General features: G+C 39.7%; 1 protein-coding gene and 1 long non-coding RNA gene across 3 annotated transcripts in view; one reads left to right on the top strand and one right to left on the bottom strand.

Moving 5' to 3' along the window:
- Positions 1 to 13,010, top strand: part of IPPK (inositol-pentakisphosphate 2-kinase) — an 828,159-nt gene extending 815,149 nt beyond the window's left edge. Inside the window, exon 13 of the mRNA XM_044077413.1 lies at positions 1,515 to 13,010. Coding sequence (XP_043933348.1) covers positions 1,515 to 1,665 — 151 coding nt within the window. The 3' untranslated portion in view covers positions 1,666 to 13,010. The remainder of the gene's footprint in view (positions 1 to 1,514) is intronic.
- Positions 12,788 to 17,312, bottom strand: part of LOC122806742 — a 1,208,783-nt gene continuing 1,204,258 nt past the window's right edge. For both annotated transcript variants that reach the window (XR_006365548.1, XR_006365549.1), the window contains one exon: positions 12,788 to 13,160. This is a non-coding gene — a long non-coding RNA (uncharacterized LOC122806742). The remainder of the gene's footprint in view (positions 13,161 to 17,312) is intronic.

Here is a 17,312-nt window from a genome sequence, read left to right as displayed (position 1 = left end):
AGCTGGCCTTAGATAATTTTATGAGGGATCATAGTTTCTTGCTAGTACTGATCAGAGATGTCTTCCCTTTTTGGGATTTTGCTCTATCATGTAGTAGCTTCCTCCTTCTGTTGTATAGCTTATTTATGGCTGGGGTCCACCAGACAGGTCTCCTGCCTTTGGAGGAGTGAGTCTTGGTTTTATTTGGGATAGCACGATCCATGCATTCCTGTAGGTGTCCATAGAATGCGTTTGTAAAGGATTCTGCGGTTTGGGCCGTATTTTCCACTGGCCTGGGGGCTTTGAAGGATTTCACCTCTGTTTTGAGAAGTGTGAAGTTTGCTTTTGAGAAGTTCTTCACCGTGGTTTCTTTGGCTGGGGGTGGGGACGGGATATGGATGTCCAGTGAGATTAATTTATGGTCAGATCTTACCAATGAGGGGGTATACCTCTGGTATGGAACATAGAGTCCCCATATTGGTGATGATCAGGTCCAATATGTTTTCCCCTCTTGTGGGAGTGGTGACCAGTTATTCCATAGCATTTGAGTTTATAAATTCTAGGAAGCGTTGGGCGAGGGTGTTGGGGCTTGAGTAGTGCTCCCAGTTTATGTTTGGGTAGTTGAAGTCACCCAATATGATGGTGTTTGGAGAGACCTTCATATTCACCAGTGTTCTCAGGAAAGCTGAGTGGGGTTCCTGAGTTTGGGAGGGTGGTCTGTAGCAGGCTACAAACTGAAAGGCAGTTTTGCCCACTGTTAGTTGCACATGGATGGTCTCTGATGCTTCGTGCAGTGCCATGAGATGTCAGTGCAAGCTGTGTCTCCTGGTTAGGGGTGGTTATTTCCCCATTCCAGATTCAGTGCTCGTGTGTATTAAAAATACCTTTCTTGGCACTCCAGTGCCCAGGGTACACAATGTGCACTGAATTGTCTGTCTATGTTCCTTGAATTAGAAAGACCAGCCAGCTGAGAGAAAAAACTTGAGAGGTTCATGGCACTTGACACTGAGGAAACAAATGGGTTAAAGACAAAAATCAGAGGTGCTGGTAAGTGCTAAGATAAATATATGCATGTGTATTTCTTAACCTTTTTACCTAGAAATCCTTGTTTCTGTACATGTGAACTATCTTAATGATGATACTAGCTTTGTCTTTACTGAAGAAAGTTCTGTTTTATAGGAATTTTAAACTTTAGCCGGAGTTTAACTTACTACAAGCAACTTATTTGATGCATTCTTGTGTACAAAAGTAATAGAAAGATGAAGTGTTTAAGCGAAATAGCTTATTCATAGTAAAATATCTGAAACAAAGATGCGTTTAATGTCTGCTGTGTAATACTTTATGCCAGTAATGCATTTTAGGACGCAACTCACGCTGTTAAAAGGTTGGAAGAATGTGGCCTTTAGCTTAATGTTGTTTATAATGTCCAGTATTCTGAAAGAGAAGAGTTTTATGTAAGCAGTATGTATTTAGCTGTTTTGTACAGTTTGTTTTCATTGATTTTTGGTCCATTAGATGTCCTTTTTTTTCCACAGCTCTGATCAGAGTTTGCTGATACAGACCTCCAAGTCTAAACTTGAGTGTTCTGTTTCCATCTTGGATCTGGATCTTAAACCCTATGAAGATATTCCAAACCAGTACAAACTTGATAAGAAGATTGTGAACTATTTCCTCAAAACCACATAGGTAAAAGACAGTCATTAGAGGTAAAGATCTTTGGACTGATTTTCCCTAAAATGGAGTAATATCCACCAAGTCTGACTTATTTCTGTACACTGGGAAGCGACTGTCTTAGGACTACTACAATCAGGATTTAAAGACTGTTTTAAAGTTCACTGTATTGCTGTCCTAAATGGACATGATTGCCAAGGAGGGCAGATGTACCACCGATCACAAAATCTGTTCCTTGGCTTATATGGTGCAGATATAAATGGTAAAACTCCTCTTCTTGCCATTATGATGAAACTGATAGCACATGACCAACTGTGTTACATTGATTACTGTAATGGACTGCTGTTTCTGTACTAGTTTACACACCTCTAATGTAAATGTTTATTTATTTTTGTAGTATTATATATATATTTGAAGAATCTATGCCCGATTTTAAAGTAATTTTGGACACTATAACATTTTATGAAATGCATTCATGTTGTGATTAAGACTGTAAATAGTGTAGTGTATTAGAATCAGTTTCTTTGGGCTGGGAAGTATTTATATTTGCACAGCTGTACCTTAGAAATGTAATTTCCTAAATTCATGCTGAAAGATGCATCCTTATTTAGTAGGAGACACTTGTTTCAGTTCTGCAGAAAGCACATCCCAATTTTTACCAGTCATTTGAGACGTTTTGTGTTCCGGTCTAGGAAAAGCTGATCACTCACAAAGTAGACTAAGGAGCATTTTCTGATTTTTATGCAGCTTCATGGAACACTGGCTTGCATAGGAACATAGCCACTGAAGAAATGACTCTAAATATGTACATAATATATTACCTTCCTAATTAAAATATCTCCTCCACCCCCAACTTGCAATTCTTTATGACATGAATTGAATACTACTACTCTTGATTAGTGTAAAAGTGAAGTTATACATACATTTTTTTTTTCTAGTTGTGTGAATGGAAAACCGACGAACCTTACATGTTAATTAGGTATTTGGTAATGTGCCACAGTGATTGGTGAGTACTAAGTATAAGTTTGGGGAAATTGTAGTATATAGATGTACATAAAACACAGTATAATTTAATTTGTGTAAATGTTATGCATAAAGTAATATCGGAGTTTACATATTTGCTGTTTATCCGTAATACACATTTTCAGATGAGTACAAATAGACTTTCAGTATAGCAAGTGCTATTCATGAAGGAGTATGTATTTTTCTGTTAAGTAATGCTAGTGACAATAAATTTTAACTAGCATGCTAAAATTGTAACATTTGTAATATAGGCTTTTACATACCAAGTTGTAAAGTGCTTGGGGGCTTTGCATTATTATTATTTAAACAGAAACTAAAAGTGGCAATTTCCAATGGATTTTCTTGCCCATTTTATTACACTGAGTATTATTTTGGCCCCAGATATAGTAATGATCCTTCTGTTTCTCTATGGCAGAGTTGTCATCAAAGAGCTGCAGTGTTGCATCTTCATGTGAACGTTAATTATTTGCTGCTGATATGTTAGATATACTTGTTTGGAGACTAATACAGTACAATGCTAGTGATTTTCTTCTAGTGTTGCATTAACATTTCCTTTAATTTGTAAGTTAATTTACACTGCATGTATGAGGTGAATATCAATCAAAACAGTCTGTATATAGCTGCAGGAGGCTTCAGGATATTTTAGTTTACATTGCCATATGACAGTAATGGCAACACATTGTAAATGCATCAATGGTAAACATATGTAGCATGTTCAGTATCACTTTTCACAGGAAAATGGGTTGGTGATACTGTGTTCAGAATATAGGTCACTTATAAACATATTTACTGTGTGTGCTTTTAGAGAACTGATGTGGTCTGTTAAATTTTTTTGTTCAGTCTTGGGTTTGTAGAAGTCAGTGATGTAGTGTGCCAGATATCTGAAGCAGTTAAACTTTTTTTTGAATTCTCTTTAAGAATATAGCTACTTTACAAGTTCTGGATTAATGCTATAAAGTCTAGGCCATATGTTTTATCAATATCATTCTTAAAGGCTACAGTGTTTCGCACTGCCTCGACAAAATGTGTCTGTGAGCTTACATAGTGTGTGGCCATTCAGATGTAAAGACACACAACCAAAATATGCCTTATGCTACAAATGAATGTTAGATTCAGCCTTAAACAAGACATACTAGGTTTAGCTACATGTTTTGCGCTTTAGTGGTAAATTACATACTAGCATAAAAAAGTAATTTGCTGGTGGTCCACTGCACAGTGTATGACTGAAGCGGTAGTAAACAGTTGTTGTTTGCATAACACATTAAACCTGTTCAAAATTGAAAAATAAAATGGAGCTCCCGCACTGGCACCGAGTGACAAGTGTTCACTCTGTAATGCCACTTAGCATGACGGACTCGGGTAATGAGTCTAAAGAGGAACAAGTATGTTACATCACTGCTGCCAGAGAGCAGGAAATTACATACATGTATGTGTGCACTGTCTTTAACCCCATCAACAAAAAATAATCCTGCCGGTTCTTAATCATAGTATGAGGTGTTACAGAAAGATAATGGTTCTTGTTAAGACAAGATCTCTTCCCAGTGCTGCACCTCTGATTACCTTTGAGTAGTTAAGGGCAAAAAATGTCGACAGCTGATGACTTCAGGAAACTATAAGGAAAGATATCTCTTCCTGTAGCGACATAGCAGTACAGTACTATTTATCCAGTCTGCTGACTTTGCAGTTTTGTTGGTAAGTCATATTTTTTACTTAATATTTAATTGTACTTCACTATAAAGTGAGTGATATAAGTGAAATACATGAAGCTCTCCCTCACTGGTAAGTGGCGTTTGTAAAGATCTATACAAACTTTCCGTTAATGATGGTACTTCCTAGACAGCAGAGTGACTTCTGCCTTCAACACTTTAATTGCTGAATGGGTTAGAACTTAAGCCAGACAACCAATGGTGGTAGTTGCTTACAAATTTGTCAATGAGAGGTTTTCAGAGCCTTGTGTTTTAGTCCTTGTACACCGCAGTACTTTTTGCTTCAAGAATGTTAGTGCATTCTTGCCAGCTGGTGTCATGGATTATTCTTTGGACAGAAAATACTGCTGCTGAGATGCACTTTTTTTTTCCAAAGAATAGCATATGAGGTGGGACACCCTTTGTACCACTCTTCCAAAACTGAATAATGCCTTTCTCTGTGTACTTAGTCTTTCCATAAAAAGACTACTGTGAGCTGTACACACTGCTTTTTGTCATTTAGGTTGCAGCAGTGTCATTAGAATAACTCCTCCTTATTCTACAAAGAACTGTCATGGCTACCCATGACACATTCTGGTAGCAGGTTTTACAACCAGTTACTTATGTAATGGCAGTACCTGCACTGCAGAGTTAGGACAAAAGGTTCTAACAGTGCAGCATGTAATGCCTCTGCCTTTTGGAAAGGGGCCTGCAGTAAAGGAAATTTAAAAATCCTGTATCGGTTGTACTTAACATGCATGATGTTCATGCTCCCACAAAAGTGTGTTTGAAAATATAATGATCTGTAACAGTGACAGCCTCATTTGGTTTGTATCTTGTGGTTGGGTTTATCTTTTCTGCCAGCCACCATCTGCAAAATTCTTCTTGAAAGATCCCACTGTTTGGGGCACTCACTACCAACACAGTGACATCAAATGTTTATTACAACTAGGGGGCTTAACCCCCTCAGACTACCAGTTCCTCTCCCACCTTTACACAGTTAGAATCACAGTTTTATTTTTTTACTGATGAGATCCTGTGTACAGTGCTTAAATGTGCCCATCAAATCATCAGCCTAGATTACCAGAAGCACCAACCGCATTGCTTTTTTTTTTCACTCACATGTATGCCAGACATCAAGCTTCTCCAAACAAACATGAGAGCCATTGTGTCCTGGCTATGAGGACATTAGTGAAAGCTCTAACCCTACCTCTGGGTGAGGGTCTGAGAGAAGCACCCCTGATGGGCTTGCAGTGCCTTCCTCACATTGGTGTACACTTGCACACTTATTACGAATGCTACCTTCAATCAGCAGCTTGGTAAACCAAATCCCAGCAGCCAATTGTTTTACATCCTAATCCATCTTCTGAAACTACTGGTGATTTCCACAATCAGCCCTGTCCCCATTCCCATCCTCCCCTGCTGCTTATCTTCTCCACTGGCGCTGGTGCACCAACTGCATTGTCTCAGGGATAAACACACTCTTCAGCACTGCCATAAAAGCTAGTGGTTCAATCATGTCTGCAGTGGACAGAGTAGCTTCTAACCTGCCTTGCTCACTAGAAGGATGCTGGAGAGTGAGGTACCAACATGGAGGGGGTGCTTGTGCAGAGCATCAGCACAAGGATCAAAACCTGGTGGGCAGGTGTACCTGTTAAAAGTACAAGGATCATAACAGCAATCTTTGGGACAGTGCATGTTTGCCTAAATAGGAAAATAAATATTTATCTTTCTTCAAAGTCAGTCTTGAAGTTAGGAAGGGTAAGTAGCAGAGCGTGCCCCACTTGAGGTAGTACTAAAAATAATGTTTTACAAGTGTAACAATGAGTTTCAGAGGTCATTGTTTTTATCCGAGTCACAGCTTAATTTTCAGAATGATGGGACTCGCAGTAATACATCATCCACATCCAACTGGAAATCCAGTGTAGGCTGCTCTTGAAAATAAGGTTGTTTTTAAAAGTGGCCTTCCAAACCTTTTAGCTGCTGAGCTCTTCCTGGCTGGTCCTGTGTACTGGCAGCAGACAATGAGCCAGAAGTGGTATGCCCCAACATTACACTGAGAGGATGCATTTTGTGATATTATTGCCACTCAGTCCCCCCTCTCAAAAGTTTGAGCTTGAGGCTTGCTTCTATGATCCCAGAGAGTAGCACACCTGGTCAGAAGTGGAGGAATTAATATAGTATTCTTTATCTAGTAGCTCCCTCCCAGGCCCAATAAAGCCTATTGGCCCCATATGAAAGGGACCACCAGACTGTTTTTCACTAGGGCTTCCAACTCGCATCTCAGCCATCAAGCACATGTTTGATGTCTGCTGTGAGCTTCAGTATAATTATGTATCCTTAGAAAATATGGACTGATTCAAGCAGTGAGCCTAGATTAGGCCTCTTTTCCCCCATGCATCGCTTTCAGTGAGCAGTCCCTCGAACCTGGTATACATCTCACCAGATATCCACCTGTCATATACTCATTTGCATGAAAGACCACACCTGGAATTAATGAGGGATACAGTATTCCCTCCTGCTAGAGCCATCTGTTCTGATGCCCCCCCCCACCATACACACATCCCTCTTTTAAAAGCCTTTTGCTGACCATTCTTGAGTCTGCATGAATATTCTGGCATAGCAAAGGTTCCAGAAAACCACAGCATTTTGCCATTTTCTTCCAGATGAGTGACTGACTCAACAATTCTGAACAGGTGTGCTAAGGTGTTGTACGATCCATGTTCCAACAGAGTTGTCAACTATTCATTTCACCTGCCCAGATTACAGTCCTCCATTGTGGACTAGTGGCTGGACAAGGGTGAAACCTTCCCTAAGTTTAGGCCCAAAGAGGACAACATTCAGAGCATATCTGTAGCTTCAGAGGTTGGCTTCCATGTAGCCCACTGAAATTTAAATTATGCTAGTGCTGTGGTTAATGCCGCAGCCTCGTGGATGACACTTTGTAAGATAGTGTGGCTGAGATCCTTCAAGGAGGAACACTGGAACAATATCCTGAATGCCCATTTCAAGTGGGAAGTACTTCTTTTTAGCTAGGTTTCCTAGAATCTGTCCAAATATCTCTTCCAGAGGAAGTAGGCCCTGACATTTATGATTCCATTGCATCAGTCCCAAAAGAAGAAGAAGAAGCCTCCTTGACATCCAAGTAAGTTTTTTTTTTTTTTTAAATCATCTCAAAGTCCTATTTCCTATGCTGGGCAAGTGTTAGAAAACAACTCTGTTAGCCCAGGTGCTGAGACTCTAGTCAGAGACTGCTCAATACGTAATACTACTTTGCGCTCACTGTGGTTTGGGGAATAAGCTAAAAGGACCAGTAAGATTCCTTGACCTGGTTGAGAAGTGTATAGTTATCTGTCTTGAAACTCATGGGCCTCTACCTTGGAATAAGCCCTTCTGACAAACCTGTTTACTTCATTAAAGCTTTACAGACAAGTCCTAGACTGTATTTATGAAAGTGGGTATACAAGCTGTGCCATAATCACAGTACAGTCTGGGATTTTAAGCCTGACTTTTCCTTGCCTCAAAGCGGATAGAAGTCCCCCAGCTAATTTTATACGTCAGTGCTTTCAACTAACACCTAGTATGACTGCTTCCAGAGAGTGATCCTGTAGGTGGTCATGCCTTTTGCTGTAACCTATGATGCTGGTTGTTCTTTCTGAAAAGGCCTAGTAAGTCATAGCACTGGAATCCCTACGGAATGTATAGAATAGGATCTGTGCCCAAATTCTACTACATATTTTGGGCTTGAAGGCTGCCCTGGTCTTTTTGCTGCTGTTTGTACACCTGAGGATGTGGTTGTTACAATGGACTGTGAGGTAACAGTGGCTGCAAAGCTTGTACACAATTGTGGATGTTCACCCAGTGTCAGATCCTTGTTAATGGGCTTGTCTTTCCTGCAGCAAACCCATCAGAGGTCATAACTGGAAGAGTGAGTAGCCCACTTTGTCATACACACTGTTCAAGAGATGTGGTTCCCCCAGGAGATGAGGGGACTCTGTCACTCAGATGATGGTTTGAGGCAGGCTTCCAAATCTTGAGCACTGGGAGATAGAGCTGCTAGCAGGCTGTCTTTCCTTTAAGATAGGCAACCAGTATCTAAAAACAAAAGGGGGCACAAGGTCCAACTAGGCTACTGCTCCAGTCATCAGTAGAGCCTGGGATTTGTAGGGCATGTCTGGCCCACGTCTCCTGGAATTGAGGCACTCTCTAGTAACCTACTTCCATTTGTAAAGAAGATGGTTCTTTCCTCACCGCCAGCCAATTAGTTAGTGCAGTATAGCAAGGGTAGGTGGAAGGATGAATGCATTCTCCATCCTGTGGCACAGATATCTCCTTCATGCCTTCATACTTATTCAATACCCTTTCTCAAACATTGGGAAAGAAAAAAATCATTCTCATAGCCCCTTGGCATCTGAGAAGGGTGAGATTTTGTAAACTAGGGTTCCTCTCAGTAAACAAAACTCTCATTGTACCAGTTGAAAATGTCCTTCATAATTGGGGTGACAGCAATCCTCACTTCAAGGCCCATCTTCTGTCCTTTAATCTTGCTGGAGTGCTTGAGGATGCAAGGAAGCCCCCCCCCCCCATCCAGCCTATTGAGAAGTACCCTGTCTGTTTGCTTACATGAGATCCTGACTTAGCTTAATCATTTAATCGTGTTGGGCCTCAGTCACTCTGCAGACATGATGCATATGTTGAACTATTTATGCACTTCATGACCTTGTGGAACACAAGTGTGATACAATACCGGTTGCACAGATTAAAGGAGTACTACATTCAGTTCTCCTTTGAAGAAACTTTCATCATTGGGATCTGGACTTTATGGTTTACAGAACTGTCTGTCTACCACCTGAGCACTTGAGCTTGGAACCTTTGAAGATAATGTCTTAAGAAATGCTCTTCCTGATGGCAGTTATCTCTACTCACATGATCTTAGTGCTTCAACAGGGCTAGATCTGTTGGAAACTGTATCTTGTCTCTCACAAGTGACTCCCCTAGGACTAACCCACACTTCCTCTTGAAGATGCTTTCTAAAGTTAATAAATGAGTCCATTGATCTGCATGTCTTGGCAGAGAGAGCCCTTCACACCCTGCGTTTGCACAATGACTTCAGGCTTTATCAGATGCAGATTCATGAATTTAGCAAAATTTAACAGTTCTTTGTCTACTGTGCTCCAGGAAAGAAAGGACTCTTTCCTGACAAGCAAGCCTTTGGCAAGTGGACTACTGGCTGCATAAATGTTTGCCATCAGGCAGTCAACAGTCTACTGGAAAACATTTTAGTCTATGTGCAAGCCATTTCAGGACTGGCTGCCTCCGTTACAGATTGCAGGTGCATACATTCATAAATTGTTTGTGTCTTGACTGAGATTCCAGGAATAGGGCTTTTGGGTACTATTGTACTTCAGGGCTCAGCCTTCTGAATTTAGTATGTGGGTTGTTCCCTGGCTTTTTCTACCCTAGTGGTTACTGCTTGTGAAGCACTCTTGAGTATACAACTCATCTAGGAGGATTTTAGATAGTTTTTACTAGACTGTTTTATTTATGAGAGGCCTTTTTGATGTTGTTAAATACCCTGCTGTCCAGCCTCTGCTCTGGGAACCACATGTAAATCAGACATATGCATATATTTGTAAGCACTGTTAAGTGCCAAATCTTAATTTTCAGGAAGGAAGCTGACTGGTGGCTAGGGGATAGATGCACTTGTGTAGTCCCTTCATGTGCTGGCACTGAGCATGTGATCTTTTGAGAAGTGTTTATTAGATGGTGCGAAGTAGAAAGGATAAACCTAACTATAGGGCCATGCCTTACATCACCTGATCTATTTATTGCCCATCACTGTAGGAATCCAGGATTCTGTAGTCACAAAAAAAAAAGGATGGAGGCTTAGGCAAGTGCACATTAAATATGACTGCAAAACAGTCATCTTTGTGAAAGCAACATATGAATGTGTAAGTATAGTACCATTCTGGTATTTGTACAATAAAAAAACAGTATAAAGATGCTATTTCTGAATGAATAGAGTTTATCCTCAAAATGGAAACTTCAGTCAGGACCTGTCACCAATGAAGTCAATTCATTAATGGCCTCAAAAAATATATCAATCCTTCCTGATGGGGTACTGAGGTAAACAGATCAACTACATCAATACTGGTGAAACTAGCATTCTCACTGAATGACTCCTGTCTAATTTTAGAAAGGAATTCCCAAGAATCTTTGAGCAGATAATCTAGTGGTTTAGCAGCATTCTTAATTATCCTCTCTATGAAACCCCCAAGAGGATAGGTGGAACTGTTTTGTGCTGCTTCACTAACTATATAGAGATTTGAAATGTTCCTTTGAACCTTTGGTATTATCAAAGGGTGTTTGATTCTTGGGAAATTACGTAGTTTCTCTGAAGTAATAGTGCATCTTCAATAAGTTGAATTCTATGTGTAGTAAATATTTCATTTTGTGAAACCTCAACATATTTTTCTTTTTCGTGTAAGATGTCCAACATGTAGCCACTGTAGTCTACTTTATCCACTAAAACACCCGCCATCCTTAGCATGTCATTAGTTTGGAGATCATTCATTAGTTTTAATTCCTGCTCAGTTAGATTATAAAATTTAATTTTTTTGTGTGGATTAAGGCATAAATTTCAGTGGTGCATAATTTTTCAAATGTGACAATAGTAGGGTGCAGGGGGGATTGAATGTACTCTTTTTTCCTAAACATGTTTGTAGGGTGGGTATTACTTCTTGATACCTGATCTTTAAACATGAGCTGAAGATTAAGCTTCGTAGTGAATAGTTTCACGTCCGCAAGTACATCAACTGTCGCTACTTGAAATGAGGGAACAAACTTGAAAAGTTTTTTAAAAAGGGAGAAGTGGGTTTTGCTTAATAACAAGATCAGTATAACTAAAAATATTAAACCCTTGATAAGATAGCATCTTCCCTTCAAAAGCTTTAATGATGTTATCAAATGAATAACTTTGTTCTGTTGGATAACATTTTTCATTTCCATTTCTTCAACATTGTCCCCTGCCTGTGTTCTGTACCCCCTTTGGAGTTTGAGCATGGGGTAAAAAAAAAATCCCACGGTCTATTCCTGTTCCCTATACTTTTGGAACTTCTAAGGGGTAAGTAAGTAGTTTCATACTCTGTCACCCTCCCTGTCCTGACCAAAATGTAATGCATTAGCTTTAGAATTTTGATGTTGATAATAGTGTACTTCATTATCGTTGCTGGTCCCCACATTTTGGTTGTTGCCCCTAAAAATATCCTCAAAATGTGTTAACTCCTGGGGTTAGAATGATGGGCATTACATAATGAGTAGGCAGTTTGGTTTGCATAACCATTTTCATCCCTAATAAATTTCTTATGGTTTTGTTCTAAGTTCGATTTAACTTGTTTATTTGATTCTATAAAATACACTGTCATACTTCCAGACATTAGGTTCAAACAATAAATCGTTTACAATTTCCTCATTAAGAGGCCGCTGTATGCACATTAAATACAACTGCAAAATATGAATGGGTAGGAATAGTACCATTCTGATATTTGTACAATAAGAACCAGTATAAAGATGCTGTTCCTAAATGAGTAGTAAGTTTGCATTTTTTTATTTGCTTCCTACCGGCAGGAAGATGGTGTGTTACTTAATTTACTTTAAGAAATAACCAAAAGATTGATTGGGCAAACATGAAACAGTAAAATTCCAAAATACAAATGCTCGTCTTGATAGAAGTCATAAATGGTCCCAAATTCACATACACTACTTATAATTCCAACTTTATTATGAAAATAATAAAAAAGGTCAATCGCTTTTATCCTTACAGCTTTAGGACTTCATCAGTACAACAGATACTTTAAAAACATCTTAATTTACTTTAAGAAACTACCACTGTATGCAGAAGTTGATGTACTGTGTGGATGACACTTGGCAAGATACTAAGTTTTTTTTTAATTTATTTCATTCTTTCATATTCTTTTATGAGTTTGGTCTTGCACTTTTTGGTTGGAGTTGGTGTTAAAATGAAAACTGATTCAGCATTTTTTTTAAGGTTGCAGTTGATAAGACACATCTGTTGCTTTTGGTATACTTGACCATTAGCAAACCTTTTTTAATGCTTAGTAGCACAAGGAAGTGTGCTTTGCAGTTGCTTGGGACTATAAGGTAAAGCTGTAACTAACAAAATGAAAAAGTAAAGCCTGCTTTTTTCCACGAAGCATATGAACAGGCATTTAGAATGCACTAAACATTTGTTAAAAATGGTAGATTACCTACCTGTTTTATATACCCACTTACCTTTTTATTTTATGTAATGTTTGTTGAGCTGTGAAGTCATGCTACTGCCACTGTTCTCTTTCACCTTGAGTCTATAAGTTACAGAAACACTTTACCATGTATGAAGATGGCGAAAGAAAAAACACTGTGCTATAACAGTAATTCAAAAATCACTCTTTTTATTGTAGATTTGTAATGTAATTCATTGTACATTAACTGTTTAGTTTGGGATTTTTGTATTTAAATGGCTGTATTTATTTTTCTTGTCTTGAAAATTTATATATAGTGTGCCACAAAGATGTACAGATGAATTTATTAGAAATGTTTGTAAATAAGAGGTGTTTATATTCATTAAAAATAAAATCTATAACTTCTGAAATAGCTACTGTTAATTGTTTTTATATTATCAGTCTCCCATACAAAATGTTTTAACTAAATTATTGATAGATGCCTCTATCCCAGCCAGGTGCAGCATGTTTCTGAAGCAGCGAGGAGCACGTCCCATGACATCCTCATTGTCAATGGCAAGCACTGTGGAAGACAATTTAGAAGTAAATCAATGAAGCAAATTTGACTCGGAGAGATTAAACAAGTATCTAGTGAAAAAATATTTACTAGAAATTTTGGCAAAACACACACAATGTATGTATAAGTAGCATTCCTGGTTTGTATTCATATGAAAATATCTTGTTTCAGTCTGTGACAACAGTCTCTGAATACATTTATTTATTGCATTTGTTATCCAGTAAAGTCAAATGGGCCTAGAAAGAGCCCATTTTCAGTGGAAGCCTGGGGAGAAAGCTCCACAAAGTTACATACCATGAAGTTATTAAAAAGATAAACAGATTAATACAAATAAAGGGTATAAAGTGGTAGTATCATATCACAAAGTAAGAGAAATTTTAAAACTAGATCCATCCATGTTCTTCAACAGGCACAGGTACAGGCAACATGGCAAGTGAAACTTTTTCCAAGATTGTAACTCCTCTCCTTTACCCCTGATGCTGTGCACTTACAAGTGCCTCTCTAGATCTCTGCCACTCTTTGAGCTCTCCTTAGAGAAACAGACCCAATATGTCATTGCCATTACTGGTATTTTTCTCACCTCCGGCATTGCTGTTTGCAGTTTTCACCTAGATTCAGGTCATACTTGACTTTTTTTTTTTTTACTTACTGCCAAATTGTCATTTACTTCATCTTAGGCCTCCTAAATGTTTTGGACTCTCTCTCCAGTTTTTTTGTTTTGTCAGAGTACTGATTTTTCCATTATTATGTTAAGCAGGCACGGGTATTCAAGAAGAATGACTGCTGTGGTCAAAAACTTTTATAGATAGGAAGAATAAATGAATTTTAAAGTAACTTTTGCCTAGTGAAGGCCCAAGCCCACCAGGCTCTCAGACATTGCAAATGTATTTTTTGTGTTGTGTCTAAGCCTAAAGGCAAGATCAAAGACAAGTCTCTCAAAATTATGGATGGGGGGAGTAGTTCTCAGGAGGGTCTACCTCAGTTCAAAAAGTAGGGAAAAAATAAGACTCTGGGACTAGTGCTACTACTTTTTTCTCTCCAATTTGTGCATGTCTAGTGGAGAGTCATCCTTTGGGAAAACAAAAATCAGAATATTTTATCTTCACTGTCAGATATGGAGTCATGAAGACTGAATTCCTCTAGAATTTCAGCCATTTGGTCATTCTGGTCCACCAAATACATTTGTAGTCCTTCTGTCAATGTTAACGTGGACTGTGACAAAACAGTGACTAATTTTTGCTTTTTAAGATTGAAATAGGTTTGATCACTCTCTGTCCACTGCTTCTAGGGTGAATAATGATTCTGTCTTGCATCTGCCTCCTCACCAGTCCTCCTTTGGCACTGGCTATATTAAGACCAATGTGCAGGTAGCAAATGCCTCCTTCAGTGTAGGTAGAGGTGGCCATATCCCATGTGTCTTTCCCACCAAATCCACATCCATCTTTGCTGCATTTTGCTTCAACTCTTTCAGTACTGAGTGCTGACCCTGGGCTTTTTGGGCTGACACACAAGGTCTTCTGTTGGCACAGTGTACTTTAGTGTAGTTTCAGGTGTCAGGACTGATCTGCATTCAAGCCTTCAGTCCCAGGGTCATTCGTGCAGACTTCATTTATGAAAAGACTGTCTATGCCAGTGACAGGAGTTTGATTTTCAGTGCTGATGCTATTAATACTGGGGCAACTGCATCAATGCCACAGGGCTCTGGTTTTGTACTTGTTTTGACAGATGGTCAGTGATGCAGGCATTTCTGCATAACTGCACATGCAACTGTCTCAGCCTGAGACCCACTACAGTTGGACTGTGGCCTCTCACTCTATTTGATAAAGGGACAGGAAATTGGAGAGTTACAGGTATGATCACTGCTTGATACCCAGAGATGTGGCATTGACGTCTTCTTTGGGAGTCCTCCACCAAAGAAGGGAGAAGCCTTTGGTGGAGTCCCCTACCCCACACACCATAAAAGGAGATAATTCCCCATCTTCCCCTCCTGATGATCATAAGTTTGGGAAGATCTCAGAAATGAAAGAGCAGGTTTAATGGCTCAATGAACCAACTTCATCTCCACCACATAGTTTGTAGCTGGACTTTTGGACACTGTTGCTATCCTTTTGGATGAGTCCTAATACTAACAACATGGTAGCTCTTTATTGGGAAGGAGGCATGGAGAGAGACATTTGTGTAGCATCTCTGCCTTAGGAGACTGGAAAGATTCTTCAGCCTCCTAAAGATTGAAACAGATATAGGTTTTTGTCACTGACTCCAGTGTGGCAGTAGCTTTACAAAGGTTCCCATTCCACAAAGCTCATCAGTCTTCCTGCTGATAAAGGAATCAAGGACAGTGGACCTCTTTCGGTAGTGAGTTATGCAAACTCAGCCTTCTCATTCAAGGTACTAACCAATCTGTCATGAATGTTTAAGTTCCAGCAAGAAATGGTCAGTGAGGTATTTAAGTTACTGAATCCATCGCTGAGTGATGATCTTAAGACCACAAGTGACACCCCCTGCCTATGACTTCCAACCTCAACATGCTGCTAGCTCACAATTCTGTCAGTGGTGCAGCAGGTGCAAGAGTTGTCCACCATCATGTCTGGCTGTAAATTGACAAGACTTTGCTGAGAACTTCAAGGCATCCTCTCTAAATGGCCCTTTCATCCACTGATTGCTTGGAGAAAAAGTAAAGGAAAAGTTGAAAGACAATCGGGAGAACCGGGAAACCATCATGTCATACTATTACATTTGCAGCTCCACAAAACCCCTTTTGTAGGATACTGAAGCATCCAGATTCTGTTGTACTGCAGAGGTTAACTGGATGCTGGGTTCTAGTGACCTTGGAAAAATCAATATAGCCCTAGAAGCTTCCAAAGTGTATGCTGCCAAAAGGGCAGAGTGAATTAGCAAAAGTATGAATTCTGCCGCCCCCCTCCTGGAAGGGGAGGACTTGCATTATTGTCCCATTATGAAGGATATTGAAAGTTGCTTGTCCCTCCACCTTCTTTACATGCATGGCTTCCATGTGGGATAGTTGAGTGTGGATTATCACATCTGTAAGCTACAGCACTGTGTTCATCAGAGCCCAGGTTACATTTCCTTCCACTACCTGATGTCTCACCCCATCAAAAGAACATGACCAAAATGGAGGTTCTAAACCTTCTAGATAAAGGGTCGTCCAAGTGGTCCCAACAGAGCAGACAGGGTCTGCCTTTTACTCAAGATCGTAGCTCTATAAAACCCAAGAACCTCAGGCTGATTTCAGATTAGCTTTGTTGAAGAAGGAAAGTGTATTATCCATGGTGCAGTCAGTCCTTCTGCATCTAGGAGGAGGAGCATGGATGTGCTCTTTTGACCACTAGGATTCATGTGAGTATATAAGGACAGTCAAGATGTTCCAGGTTGCCGCCAGTCACTTTCTATTTTGGATAGTGCCATTTGGCAGTCCTTTGCCCCAGTGTTTGTTTGTTTGTTTGTTTTTTTTTTTAACTAAATGCAAGTTCATTGTGGCAGTGAACAAGAAGTTGCAAGGGATTAAGATCTTTCCTTATGCGGATAACTAGCTTCTGGCCACTCCTATTCTTAAAACTCTAGAATCAGCATGACTGTCTCTGCACCACCTGTTCCACCCCTCAAGGTTTATGCTGGACAAACTACTTTGAAATGCCAATATTTTTTATACAGAATTTTTCCTTCAGGAGCAAGACTCCTGCTCCTCAAGTTTAAGTGCCCAAAAGGGTCCTGCAGTGGAACTTAAATGCACAGTCGTGTCACTCCACACATGTTCTTTCTAGTCAAATCAGAATCCTCTGGTCTCTGCAAGAAGTATTTACTTTGGTGGTTTCATACTCCCGGTTTGACTGTGGGCAGCCCCCTTCATTTCACCCCCTATAGTAAGTTACCACAGATACACATGTCCTAAAGAGTGGTGCAAAGTTATGAAGGGTTGGGAATCCAAGGGAAAGTGTTGTAGGTAGAGTCCAACCTACACATCAACATGTAGTATAGATGCACAAGTTCCACTTGCCTGTAACAGTAGATGTTCATAGAGCACAGGGCCTTACTGTCATACAGGTAGCAATGCCCTGCTTCTCTTTCTGGCAGTGTGTCAAAGCTCAGAACTCCTGACACTGCCTTTCTGTGAGGGTGAAGGACCTATCACCCAGCAGG

Source organism: Protopterus annectens, chromosome 7.part0, assembly GCF_019279795.1.
Source record: "Protopterus annectens isolate FY-2018-M chromosome 7.part0, PAN1.0, whole genome shotgun sequence".
Taxonomy (NCBI): Eukaryota; Metazoa; Chordata; order Ceratodontiformes; family Protopteridae; genus Protopterus; species Protopterus annectens.
This window is presented reverse-complemented; position numbering and strand designations above follow the sequence as displayed.